This window comes from Morone saxatilis, unplaced genomic scaffold (genome assembly GCF_004916995.1).
Source record: "Morone saxatilis isolate NCDOM2014 unplaced genomic scaffold, NCSU_SB_2.0 Contig16, whole genome shotgun sequence".
Lineage (NCBI taxonomy): Eukaryota > Metazoa > Chordata > Actinopteri > Moronidae > Morone > Morone saxatilis.
The window spans coordinates 5,760,808-5,775,061 of NW_023339718.1; the positions used below are offsets into that span (position 1 = coordinate 5,760,808).

A 14,254-nucleotide genomic window follows, 5' to 3' on the forward strand; every position below is an offset into this window, starting at 1 on the left:
GATGGCTCTGGTGACCAAACCCAAGAAATGTTTACTCAGACCTACTCTGTCACAGCTAAATCATCTCTCTATAGCACTAAGGCACCAACAACAGCGTCTCCTGTTACATCAACTACCTTTTTAGCTGCCAATCAGATAACAGAGATTTCCACCAAAGAGACTGCAACAACTCTGCCATCAACAAGTGACATTGCAATTACACAACAACCTCAACTGCTATCAAGCACAACTATCCCGATCATTGATGAATTTGAGTCAAGTTCTTCAAACACCTTGATAGACAAACACAGCTCAACTGTTCAAACAACAGAAATTTTAACAGAGGAATCATCGGCCAACTTTTTTTTGGCAACCACTGACCAAACAGTAGTTCCAAGCAGCCACTCAGACATAGTGATTGGCAGCTCACAGCAAACAGCTACTACATCTCCAAGCACCACGCAGCCATCCATTCCTATTATTGATGACATTGTTGATCAAAACCCTGATTTTACTACCAAAGTTGCGGGTAAAACATCAACCACCATCTCTTCATTGTTCAGTACAGAAACACCAGCAATAACAACAGCATTCCTTGCAACTGAAAGGTCAGAATCTGTGGTTATTACATCTTTGTACAGTACTGAGAGGCCTATTTCACCTAACACAGAAAAGAGCACAGGATCAATATTAACTGATGAAGAAGGTTCAGCTGATGTAGCCACTACACCTGTTTCTTCCATGTTCAGTACAGACACACCACCAGTAGTGTTAGAAACAACAAAGAGCACTGCAACAGATGAAACATCATTTGCTCTTACAGAGGTTCTCACGAAAGCAACAGTGGATACAGCTACCACAGTGTCTTCAATGATTAACACAGAGAAGCCATTATTGACAACAGCCTCACTTGAAACAACTGAAACAAGAGAAGTTTTAAAATCTCATGTTACTGCTGCTTCATCTCTCTACAGTACTGAGAAACCAACACCCTTGCCACCAATTACCTCCAGCCATTATCAAAGCAAATTCACATTCTCTACAGCAATAGATGAAATTCAGGCAGCTGAAACTCAGAGCATATCGCCTGGTGTTGAATCATCAACACAATCCTCACCAAAGTTCATGACAGAGAAATCTAAAGATCCTACCCAATTTTCTACTACAACTGAGGCAATGACAAAATCAATGCCAGGAAGTGGTGATTTTACAGAAGGAGAGTATTCAGGAGATTACACATATGTACCTTCAGATGAAAATCCCATAAAAACACCAACAGCTACTGAGCAACCGACTGTGGAACAAACAACCATAGCAACAACCACATTTTCACCATCAATTACATCCACATTTGTTGAGGAAAAAAGTTCAAGTAATGGAGAATTTACAACTGTCACATTAAGCCCCTATATGCTTAAAACCTCTCAACCTATGGCAATCCCCAGTGTCACAGTGTTTTCCTCAAAGGAACCTTCTACTTACATTGACGATGAAAGTTCTGGTTACTTAACTACAGAAAATGATTCAGAGTCAGGTCTGGACGGATCTGGTGCGGAGGAATCCATTGAGACTACCACAAAACCCCAGGATGAATTTGTTGTGACTACCGATGAGACTGAAATAGATGAAATGGAGAGTGCATCAAGTGCTGCATCCTCGACTCAATCCAGTGTACAGATTACAAGTACATTTATGTCATCAACCCAATCTCCACATATGACAAGAACTGAGATTTACATTACTGAACAGGGCAGTGGGGTTGACGTAGATGACCCTGAAGAGGAGAATTCAGGTGATTACTTTTTTGGGGGGTCAGCTACATTTGTACCACTTACAAGTTCTCCTATGATGGCCACTACTGAAGCAGCTACAAAACAAATCATTTTGTCCTCTACTGCTGTTGCTATTACTGAGGAGAGCTCAAGTGACCAAACAAAGTCCACAGAGGCTCTCTACAGTACTGAGAAACCAACATCAGTGTCAACTGAAATGGACACTTCAACAGTTCAAGATAGCTCAGCTGAGGCATTCACTCTGACGTCCTCTGTGTCATCTTCAACTGTGTCAACTTCAACTCCACCTGGGGCTTTGCTTACATCTTCAGGTTTATTTAAAATTGCTGAAAGTTCGGACCATGCTATCAGCAAACAACCCTTACTTTTGGAATTAGTGCCTTCCTCCACAGGAGTAACTGAGCCACCTATGAGTAGTACTGCTCCCTCCACAGGTACAAGCCCAGTGTATAGAAAGGAGCATGGTTCAGGTGACCATACCACTGATGTATTTACTAAAGTGGATGCTATAGTGTCTTCAGTGTTCAGCACAAAGAAACCAACAATAACAACAGCATCTCATGAAAGTGCATCTGTTGCTACTACAGAAAGTACAGAGTCTTCCCTGTTTAGCACAGAGAAATCTAAAACAGCAGAATCAGACAAAAGTGGAATATCTGACATTCCACAATCTACTGTAACTGTAGCTTCTTCTCTCTACAGCACTGAAAAGCCAAATATAACAACAGTATATGGAGCCACATCTGCCCAGTCAGTTAACATGTCTGCAACTGAAAAATCAACCCCAAGTCCAGCCTTTACTTTGACAGAGGGAGAGAGTTCTAGTGGCCAAACCGCTGAGATGTTTACCTCAAAGCCATCAGTGATAGAAAGTGTCACATTTGGAGAAGCAGCAGGTGAAACCGAAACCTTTGTTTCAGTTACACCAATCTCTGGTGAGCAGGTTTCCTCACAGGAAGGTGAAATTACTCCAGAAACAGAAAGCCCCATCACACCTGAAGCAACAGAGCCTCATGTTTCAAGCACTGGGAAAAATGGTGTTACTGAAGCTGAGCACATAACGCAATCCTCCTCTACAACTATGTTCCCCCATACAGTTGCCGCTTCAGTTGGTGATCACACTACAGTTGACTTCACCAGTGAACATAAACAAGATGGATTCACATCGATGTCCACCCCCATTCCCTCCATTATATATCATAGTGTTACAGACCAACAGGTCGTGATCATCACTCCTAGTAGCAGCCAAGCCAAGACTGACCTTACTGAACAAACACCTACCATGGTCCTACATGTGTCTAAACCATCGACCAGCACAACCATCATATTCACAGAGGATGCAAAAGATGAAGATGAGCTGTTCTCTGCAGATACAGATAATATAAGGGAAGGCAGCCCCACTCCAGAGCTTTTCACCAGAGATGATGCTATCATTAATGCAGATACTATCTCCATAGTTCCCTCCTCTTCATTTTACCCAACCATCCAGACAGAGGAAGCTGGAGGACTCACAGCAGTTACAATTACACCAAAGCTTGAAGTAACAGAAGAAGGTTCAGGGACTGATGGTGCTACCTTCTTTTCTCCTACACCAGTGACTTTACATGAAGCCTCAGCCACTAATTTGCCATTAGCCTCAATGTCTCCACTTCACTCCACTTCAAAACCATCAACTGTAGAAGGCGTTTCTAGTATGGAGACATCCAGTGAAGAGACAGTCACATCTGCTCCACAGGCCAGCCCAGCTAACACAGTGTTTACAAAGTCAAGCTCTAAAGAAACATATGCTTTAACTACACCACATGCATTTTCCCCTATTGAAGCTCATACCAAGTCAGTTCCAGAGCTGGTGATGGATAGTTCATCAGGCGAGGAGACTGATAATGTCACTGAGTCTGTTACTGAGTTTGCCGCCTCCTCATCTTTGCCTTCTCAACTTACCTTAACTGAAACAACAGATACAAGCTCAGTCACTCCAGTTTCCAGTGAGGAGTATATGGTCAGCACAGGTGAAAAAGTAACAGTGAAACCGTCTGTCACTTCTGTGTCAGACGTTACTGATACAGACACCTCAAGCGATCAAACTTCAGCTTCAACAGTGAAGGTGCAACCAGTAACATTTTCAGTTACCTCACCTGAACCTGGCACAGAGGAGACTGAAATAGCTGTATCAAGTACTGCTTCCAGTCTCTATAGCATTAGGAAGCCAACTGCCACATCCTCTGTTGATGTTACTGGGAAGGATAAATCAGATGATCACACTCATGTGGAAGAACCCGTGACACAGACAGCTGCGCCTCTGCACAGTACAATGAAAATGGACCAACTGCTATCTACAACAACGTTATCTCCTCCCTCTATCAACGATAAACTTTCAGTGGCAAGTAACACAGATGTTGCAAGTATGGATGGCTCTGGGGATGAGATCTCAGATACCACAACTGCATCACCTAAGACAGTGTCATCTGAGAGTGAAATAACTGTAGCCACTCCAGTATCCCTTCTGTTCAGCACAGAAAAACCAAGCACAATAACCCATGAGGATGAAACTCAAATGAGTGAGATAATGACAGATGTAGAGAAGGCATCATTGTCAGAGACAGTTTCATACCCTATTAATGGAGCAACATCAGCCCCAGAACATGAAGAGAGCACAAGGGACCATATCACTTCTACATCTACAAAAGAATCCATTCCTACAACCACAATGTCTTCTGTACAAAGCACTTCAAAGCCTGATGTGATAATTCAGTTTGTCACCACCTTTGCCCCAGAACTAGATACAAAACCACCTGAGGTGTCCTTCCAACAGGCCAGATCTGAGATCACATTCACTAATCATCCCCAAATTGACAACTCCTCTGAGAAAACTGAGTTGGCCACAACCAGCCCAATGTTACCCAATGAGGAGTCAAACCAACACTTTGAACCTAGTGATGTGACTCCCCAGACTGTAGTCACAACCACGCTACTGGAATATAAGACAGCTGAACCAAGCCAAGCATCTATAACCAAAGAAGTCTCAACTGATGCAGAAGGTAGCACATCTACTGATGTTACAATGACTTCACATCCTACAGATGAAACAGTAGATTCTAAAGAGACAGAGACTGCTGGGGTTGAATATACAACTCCAAAACCTGCAAGTTCAGGGACGGAAGTAGTGGTCACCACAAAGCCAGATGAACACATTTCCTCTGAACCTATTTCAAATACTCCCCAAAAGTCATTTGAACAAGCCAGGTCAGAGATTGCACTAACACACCGCCCTCACACTGATCTTTCTCCTCACAATGTATCACTGATCACAACTCCCCCTATGTTTGCAAGTCATGTAACAAGCCAGATTACAGAATCAACAACTGTACCTACTACCTCGTCTTTGGTGGCTGAAGATGTATCTAGTTCCAGTTTTTATCAGACAGATGAGCCCCCAGATTATGACTCACCAATCCCCAATTTAGCTGAAGCAGAGCCGCAAAACAGTGAAACTATAGCACCACAAAAAGTGTTTATTACTACAACACCTGCCATTCCTCTAACATCTGAGAGTGATCTTGTTGACTTTATGCGTAATACTGTACCTAGCTTAGAAGAAAAAGCAACTAAATCACCTGTAGTTTCAGCATCAGAATCCTCTAGTTCCGAAAGTGGTTCAGAAAGCCGGATCAGCTCAGAAGAAAGCATGTCCACAGCAAGCACTGTTAAGTTGGATGGTGATGTGGTTGGCAATATCTCCTCTGTGCTTCTATCTTCCACGACTAAGTCACCCTTTGTCCTTAGCAGTGGGGCTGAAAGTGGTTCTGTCAGTTCTGAGAGTGTGTCTGGAGAGATTATGACTACAAAGAAACCAAAGATTGACAATATATGGGAGCAGTCTCTGTCCCCAGATAAAATCCAAACTGTATTCAAATTAGATGCTACCACAGCTTCAAAGATGGAGTCCACTAGTGTTGATAGTGCCACTGGAAAAGAAGAAGTTGTGGGAAAAATTAAGGGAGATGTCTCTCCTCACACTGAAATACCCACTAGGGCTCATACAGAGTTTACAACAGTGACACCAGCTAAAGCACAAAACCAGTCAGTGTCAGTTGCATCTGTAGCCACCACTCAGCCATCATTTTCTAAGGATAATATGAAGCTGGACAGTGACATAACTGCATCTCCATCATTTACTGGGGAACCATTACCAAGAGGAGAAGAAACAACTGAGCTACCTGACACAGGAGTTGATTTGGGACACACCGTCATTGGTGAGACTGTTGAAATTCCAGGTATGTTTCTTCAAATGACTTTCATTGGAATACCTAAATGTATAACCTCAGAATAAATTTTCATTTAAAACAACTTGTTTTTCTTTTTTCAATCTCTAAACAGAAGTTCAATCGTGCTCACAAAACATTTGCTTGAATGGAGGATCTTGCTACAAGCGTGGCAGCATCTCCACATGTAGCTGTGCTCCTGGTTACAATGGTGATCTCTGTGAAACAGGTAGGATACTATGTATCTCTAATTCCACTCACAGTATCTCATTGTCTTAACTTTAACCCAAGAAACGTTAAATTATTCCTAAAACTAGTTTTAATGTAGAACAGACTAAGAATTGTTCTTTTTCTTTTGTAATTCATTATGTATCTTTCTTACATAGATATTGATGAGTGCCAGTCAAACCCTTGCCGCAATGGAGGTACATGTGTTGATGGGTTGGCTTCCTTTACATGTGTGTGCCTCCCAAGCTACTCTGGGCTGCATTGTGAGGAGGGTAAGTTTGTGGTTAATTTGATATATTCTTTCCCTAATATCTCTCTAAGTATTCTGGTTTAATGAATACAAATGTTTCATTTAGTGTTGTAACTAGTTCCAGCCATCCCTCTAAACTGTCTAGACTATTCTGACTATTTTCATAGAACATGATAGAATAAACAATTGCTGTTCTTGCATTTGATAATGTGTTAAGACACTTATTGTAATCACTCACCTGAGTCTCTGGGAAAGGTATTGCCAAAGGTTTCTCCCAGGCATTAGCTGAGTCATAAACACCATATTACACTGTCTAAAAGTCTGTCATATCTGATAATACTTGGGTTACTTTGGTCAGCCTCGAGCTTTCATTTCCAAAAGTTTCAGATACACAGACAGATGAAACATATCAGTGTACCCTATTTCAAACATTCAGTTTTTAGTACTATGTCAGATGTAGTCTACACCTCACTGCAGGTATGCTAGACTTCAAGTCACTTCTTGATATTTCAATCTAGACTGAAAATTAGTTCCTGATTAGACTTTTCTAGTGTCTAGAAAGGCATTTATCGAATATCTGAGTTTTTTTTAATATACCCATATCCCCATCATTTTACCTAAGTTCCTCAGTGTGGATGACCGGTGTCTACACCCTCAATTTTGTTGGGATCACTCATCAGTGAATCACACCCAGATTGTGTACTCAGACACAGCTGCTGTGTTAGAAAGTTTTGCCAGGAGAAAGGAAGAAAAAGTAACATGAAGAGGAACAACCCCGATAGAGATTCTGCCTGTGTTTTTGTATGTTAATGTTTGGAAGCTGAAGATGGGGAGGGAGGAACAGACAAACAGTAAACTGAGTTGCTGCAGTATACGTTGGTACACACATAATCACACAACATTGATAAGGTCAAGATGAGGGTGGTATCAAGGTGTGACAGGGAAAATGTTCATTCTTTAAGGAAATTATGCAAGATTTGTACTAAACCTCACCTTAGCCCAGGCTCACATTACCTGAAAACTCTAGATACATTTCACCTGGAATTTGGAATTTTGATTTGGTTTTGTAAAGAAGAGAAGAATAATCTGCTTTAGCATAATACTATATTTTTATACTAACTGGCACTTAATTGGATTCCTTCTTGTTTAGCTTCCATGTCCTTATAATGCTGATCTTAGTGGCTATAGGAAATTAATCCATCATGTTGTTCCTCTTTCATCTTGATTAGAGACAGAGATAACAGCAGGCCTCAAGGGTCAGTATTTTCAGGTGTTAAGAGTACTGTAGATGCAGTAGATTAGTCCACAAGTCTTTTTGCACATGTCTCCTAGTTGCACATATATGGATTTTATTAGATAGTGAGGTAAATAGATAGCATGGATTAATGTTACAGCTTAAACTTTATCCAAAATGCTTTTTGTTTTCTTGTATACCTTATTCCCTCTCAATTTATGTCCCATCAGATACAGAAACATGTGACTATGGCTGGCATAAGTTTCAGGGCCACTGCTACAAGTACTTCCCCCATAGAAGAAACTGGGACACAGCAGAGAGAGAGTGTCGCATTCAGGGGGCTCATCTGACCAGCATCCTCTCCCACGAGGAGCAACAGTTTGTCAACCGTAAGTTAAAGACTGCAATTGTAGATAATCAATCATAGGTACAATAACGTGTTCAAGTCCTACTTTACCAAATATACATGATATGATTAAAATGGTACAATTTCTCCTTCTCGAAAAAACACAAATATAGGCACCAAAATGACATTTCTATCTTTCTCTTCCTCTTGCATGTTCTGTAACTGAACAGTCCTAAAAAGGACATATGGCAACAGAGAAACGTAATCTGCTGTGTTTCTACCCTGTATGGCAGGTCTTGGACAGGACTACCAGTGGATTGGCCTGAATGATAAGATGTTTGACAGTGACTTCCGCTGGACTGATGGCAGCCCTATGGTAAGATAGGTTGTTTTCTCACATATTTTTGTCTCAACAAACATGGCACAGAGACAGTGTAAATATTTGGAAAAAATCCTGATGACAGATACAGTCATCTAGGGAGAGTCGTTCTTTTCAAGGGCTGTGGTGACTTTCTCATGACGTACTCCCTCTGCCTCATAATGCTACACCCTGGTGGGTGACTGCTCTGGTAATAAATCTGATATAGGACATGCTGTAAGGCACCACTGAATCCTTTTAATCAGTGTGAGCTCAACACTAGAAAACCAATTGCTGAAACAATGCAAGAAGATTACAATCCAATGTAAAAGAGTAAGCAAGGGAGAGAAATGTGCATTGTTCATAATTGCATTGTTTATAAACCAGCACATAAGCAGAAGTGAGTTTGCTATAGTGGCTATAGCTGCTGAAGATCCCCCTCACTTGACAGGAAAGTGGCTAATTACTATGTGCATCAGTGTTGTATAGATTGACTTGACTTCAAAGATAATCTTCCAGGACCAGAGATTGGAGAAGCATAGCTTAGACATCCTGGGGGTAAAAAGATAAGCACAGGCGGCCTGTGGAGACCCTCAGTCAGCTGAAAGATTAAGGGGTGATGAGGGTGTGAGTGACGCTGTGTAGAAGGGAGTTTGGCAGGCGTAGACAGGTATGGTTCCCCTACAACCCCCACATGCATCAGAAGGCCCAGCCTGCAGAAAACCACCCAGGGGTAAGGCCACCAGGCAGGCAGACACACAGATGGACAGCACCTGTGCTTGGAGAAAAAAAAACTGGAAGCAACCCAGGGGGACTGGGTGGGTGGTCACCTCCAGTGGATTTAAATATAATAAATTAAACAATTTGTAAAAAACGGTGAAATATATTTGGAATAGAATGTATTAGTATTAACAGTAGGGCACAGAATCAGAAAAGTTGGTGTATCTTTGGTTGTGTGTGTTTGCGTGTGTGTGGGTGATCAAAGTTTGTTTATTATTTTGAGGAGGATGCAGGCCTGCTGTGCAGTTGATGGGTCACCCATTTGTTAACTTGAAGTGAGCTGAGCAGGAAGTCAGAGTGTGTTTGTTAACCATAATGACAGAGTAGCAAAGCCCTTGGGACATGATTGGAGGAGGTGGGGTGGGGGGTGCCGGGGTCACAGCTTTGAAGAGACTGTTTGAACCTAGAATGCGCTGAAAGACTGCAGGTAGCATCAATTCCTGGTTGAATGCCCCACAGCGCTACAGCTGTGTGTATACTGTACTGATGTGTAAATGTACATCTGCGTCTGTGTGTATGTGTGTATTTTTGGGCCTGCAGAATTATACATGTAATGTTAGGCATGCAGACTATGTGATGTAATGACATAAGACTCCTTTATCATGAAACCCTCCAGTCCAGTACTTGTAGCTATGACTGGATATTGATTAAGTCTAGTATATGAGGTGATGTAAGTATGTGATCATTGTTGCTCATAAATAATCTTAATATTGCACTGGACAGTACTGTCTTTTGGAAGAAAAACAAACAAAACAAAACCAAAAAAAAAAACCTATCCACTATTATAGCTGCTCTTTCTGTGGCTTAATGTGAAATTAGCAGCCTAGTAATGTCACTGGCTGTTAACTGAATGTAGTTTATGAGCCCATTTTATAAATGTGTTGGTTTCTGTGCCTTGTGTCTGTTATACAGTGCCTGCAAGGGTCCCTCAGCACTGAACCATGAGGTCACAAAGTTTAAGTTGGCTGCTAGAAAGATATAGTTGCTCCCTCTTGTGGCCATTAATTAAAATTACAGTGATGGGGAAACTGCTGCCAATACAGGATCTCTAATTGTGCGATCACTTATGCGGAAGGAGATAGGTGGTAGTAACAATTCATGTGCTGACTTGTTAACTTTTACCCCACTGGTGTTTCCAGTGTGATGTTATGCACTTTATTATTTAGAGAGATAACTAATGCTCCTAAAATAAATTATAATATAATAATGTTATAATAATAATCAATAATAATAATCATCTGAAGGACACGAAACCCATCATAATGCCTAACTCTTCATGCTCTACTCTTTTTTTCAGCAATATGAAAACTGGAGGCCCAACCAGCCTGACAGCTTCTTCACTTCTGGCGAGGATTGTGTTGTGATGATATGGCATGAGGACGGCCAGTGGAATGATGTTCCTTGCAACTACCACCTCACCTTCACCTGCAAGAAGGGCACAGGTAAAAAGAATGCTGAATCAGCAGACATAATCTCTTACGTAACAGAATGCATGAATTCAGAGAGGACAAAATACAAATGTCTTCTGTCACTGTAAAATTCCTTGCTGTAATGTTATTGTCACTTCTGTTTCTCAGTGGCTTGTAGCGAGCCCCCTCTGGTGGAGAATGCACGTACCTTCGGTAAGAAGCGTGAGAGATATGAGATCAACTCGCTGGTGAGGTATCAGTGCCGGTCAGGCTTTATTCAGAGGCACGTCCCAACTATCCGTTGTCGTGGGGATGGACAATGGGATAGCCCTAAAATCTCTTGCATGAATCGTAAGTACAGTAAATATTGCTCTCAATACATAGACATAGTTCTGTGTCTCCCACTGTATAGTGCTTTGACACACACCACTGTTTTAAGGCTAAAATATCACTTTTGTCTGACAGCATCGAGCTATCAGAGGACCTTTATCAGAAGACATCAACACAATACTCTCTACAGCATCAACAACTTCAAGAGATGGCCGGATGAGGCCTTCCGCCTTCAGCAACAGCGCTACCGAGGAAGGAGAGACAGGAATGAACATAAGCAGAAGAGACAGTGATGGCCATGTAACGTGGCACAGTTTCGCCGAGATGATAACACATGGCTGATGCTTGTGTCGAAAGAGGAACGGATTCTCAAAGGAAAAGCACAAGAGAAAACTAATCAAAGAAACCAAGAGGATAACCAGCAGTGTGGTTGCATTTCAGATGACGATGGAATCTTATGAAGTGCCTTTGAAAGAGAGGCTGATACATGACTTTTCTTATCAAGGGGCACTGTTTTATAACAATGCCAATGTGGATAAAATACTTTCAGCTGGCTACTGGAAAAGCAAAAAATACACTCATCATTCTTTCTTAAACTGTGGAAGATTTTTCTTTGTCCTTAGCTTATCAAATAATACAATCATGACTGTTATCTAATACCTTTCTACACCAACCGTGCTATTCAAAATCACCATAAGTGTTCCTTATTCATAGAAAAAAAAGCTGTTGTGAAATTATAGCGCTTATATTATGTAAAGGAATCCATTATGTTGTCATGCTGTTTTAAGCTGGACTTCATTTTAATGAGCATGCATGCAAATGCATATATATTGAAGTCCTCATAATTTTAATATGTTTATTCTATGTCAAGAGATCCAAGTTTGGCTTCTCAGAACACAAATGGAGGCATCATTGGCAATGATTGATCATGCAACAGATTTTAACAGAGTTTATATTAGTAGAATATTATATCACATACTTTTGACCTGTAAACCTTTACAAAGAAACTTGCTCCAGTTTTCAAATCTAATCAACAGAGACACTAATCATATTCCTGAGAATGGTTTCATGGCTTTGCTAGCAGTAGTTATTAAGATTCCAGATTAATAATACAGCCAAGTCTGGGGAAATTTCACCAAGTCACTCAGTTAACTGCAGGAGACCTTCTTTGTAGTGGCAGCTTTCAAAGTACCAAATTACCATCTTTAATTAACTCTTGCCTTGTTAATTAAAGATGTCATCGATAACTGTTGATGGATAGATTTTCTTCTATTTTTAAAAACTTACTGATATACCTTTTGTAAAATGTTTTTTTCAATTTAATATGAGAGAGTACTTATCAACAAAGCCTCTATCCACTGATTGGGAATTGTTGTCCATCAACCTTTGAAATGTAAAAAGGGAAGTGTGGCTCAAGTAGCCTGTATTTTCTGCTTGTGTGTTTGGTGATAACTTACAATTAGTTGCTACAGCATGTTTACAATACCTGTTATGCTGTTCATAAGTATACACCAAAGAGTCTTGCTCTCATCTGTTGTTGTCATTCTGTAGCTTGTGATGGTTTTATAGGTAATGCTTTTCTTCTGCACACTTTTCTGTTATTGTGGTCAATTGGAATCAGCCATTGAGAGAATGTATTTTGTGAAACACTCAAAAAGACTTGAACGTAACGGCTGTTTAGGCAGAGATGCATATAATTTATTTTCAAGCTGCTCTTGATCTCCTTACTTGTTTTATACTCACAGGTAAAATATGATGTTGTCACCTGGCCCAGCAGTGCTCTTCATATATTTTTATTGTTTGTACAACAGGAGACCAGCCACAATCACAGACTGTCTAAAAGGAATGCAATGAAGATGAAAAATGACTCAACAATACAATGGATTTATACGTTTTTTTTTTTATCATGCCAGAAGTGGACCAAAGAATATGGAGGGCCCAATCGGCTGCAATACTGTTAAAAATGTTTGTACATGTGGATGGTTATGTGTCTCCAGCATTTTTTAAAATAGAAAATGTGTTTGTTTTGTCTGCCTGTGAATGTGTGTGTGTGTGTGTGTGTGTGTGTGTGTGTGCGTGTGTATGTATGTATTTCAGCCTTAATGTGCATATAATATCCTTTTATATTTATAACAGTTTGTTTTTTTATTTTACAATGTGAATGTCTGGGATGTTTGTGATTTTTTTGTGAGATCAAACTGTTTTTTCCTGCTTTAAATCACCAAAGAAATAAAATATATGGATATTATATGTATACTCATAACATTTAATTGGATTTTTTACAGATATTTCGGGAAAGACAGTGGGTGTTGTGCATGTTCTCCTTATGTTTGTGCAGATGTTGAGGTTTCCCCCTAGTTTCCGAACACATGCAAGTTTGATTAAATTCTAAAGTCTATCTGCAATTTTTTAGTGCTTTCATGAAGTAGCATACTGTTCTTTTAAACACATTTTTTATTGCATGCTTGGACAGTGTCCCTGTTATTGGGTCCTTTAAAACTAAGCTACATTTTGAGTGGAGTAAGTAGTGTGGTGGTTCCACCAGCAGGTAGTGCTATCAGACTAAGCCATAAACCTGGGTTTTTGTCTGCTCACTACCATGGAAAAGGGTGTATATTTCATTTCCTTCATGGAAACATAAAGTGAAGAATTTCCTCTGCATTCTGTGAATCACTATGACTCTCTGTAGAACATCATACCAATGTCCTACTTTCAAAGTATTGCAGTGTCTTGCACATACATCAATCACTTCTGAAAAATCAGACATGCTCTACAAGCCTCTTGGTAGACAGACGGTACATTCAGGGACAGCAGATAGGAAGAAGCAACGTGAAGCAAACATATGGAGTAAGAACTGGATTAGGGAGAAGTGATGCATTTCCTGAAATGGCTGATGCTGCAGAACTGTGGACCTGCATACCACATTACAGTTTTTTTAGTCAATAGCATGGCTGTAGGTGGCTCCTCTTGAATGTCAAATACTTTTTATGCCTGGTGGTGCATAAAGAGTGTAGATGAATTCCCTTGGTGTAAAAACAGAAGCTTTTTGAGTACATTACAATTCACCACTATTCCCAGAGCGCCTCCTTGTACAGCCATGACTTGAAGTTCACATCGACATGGCCTAATAGCACAAAACACCATTACCAGGGTAATAACATCAAGTTGGTGGATGTAATCTTTGTGTAAGTTGGGGTTGCTGTGGTTTTCACTGTGACTGCCTACTCTGTCATTAGAGAAGACTTGGCTTGTGATTAAAGGCCGCTCCTGGATGCCCCAATGAGA

The 14,254-nt window shown here is 40.6% G+C and overlaps 1 protein-coding gene across 1 annotated transcript; it reads left to right on the forward strand.

Annotated features, from left to right (window-relative positions):
* vcana (versican a) lies at window positions 1-13,232 on the forward strand (the record flags this gene model as incomplete). Its single annotated transcript, XM_035658203.1, has 8 exons — window positions 1-6,046; window positions 6,150-6,263; window positions 6,421-6,534; window positions 7,977-8,135; window positions 8,386-8,468; window positions 10,528-10,672; window positions 10,808-10,990; window positions 11,105-13,232. Coding segments are annotated over 8 exons (7,002 nt in total), but the record flags the coding sequence as incomplete, so codon positions are not given.
* Window positions 13,233-14,254: the final 1,022 nt, after the last annotated feature.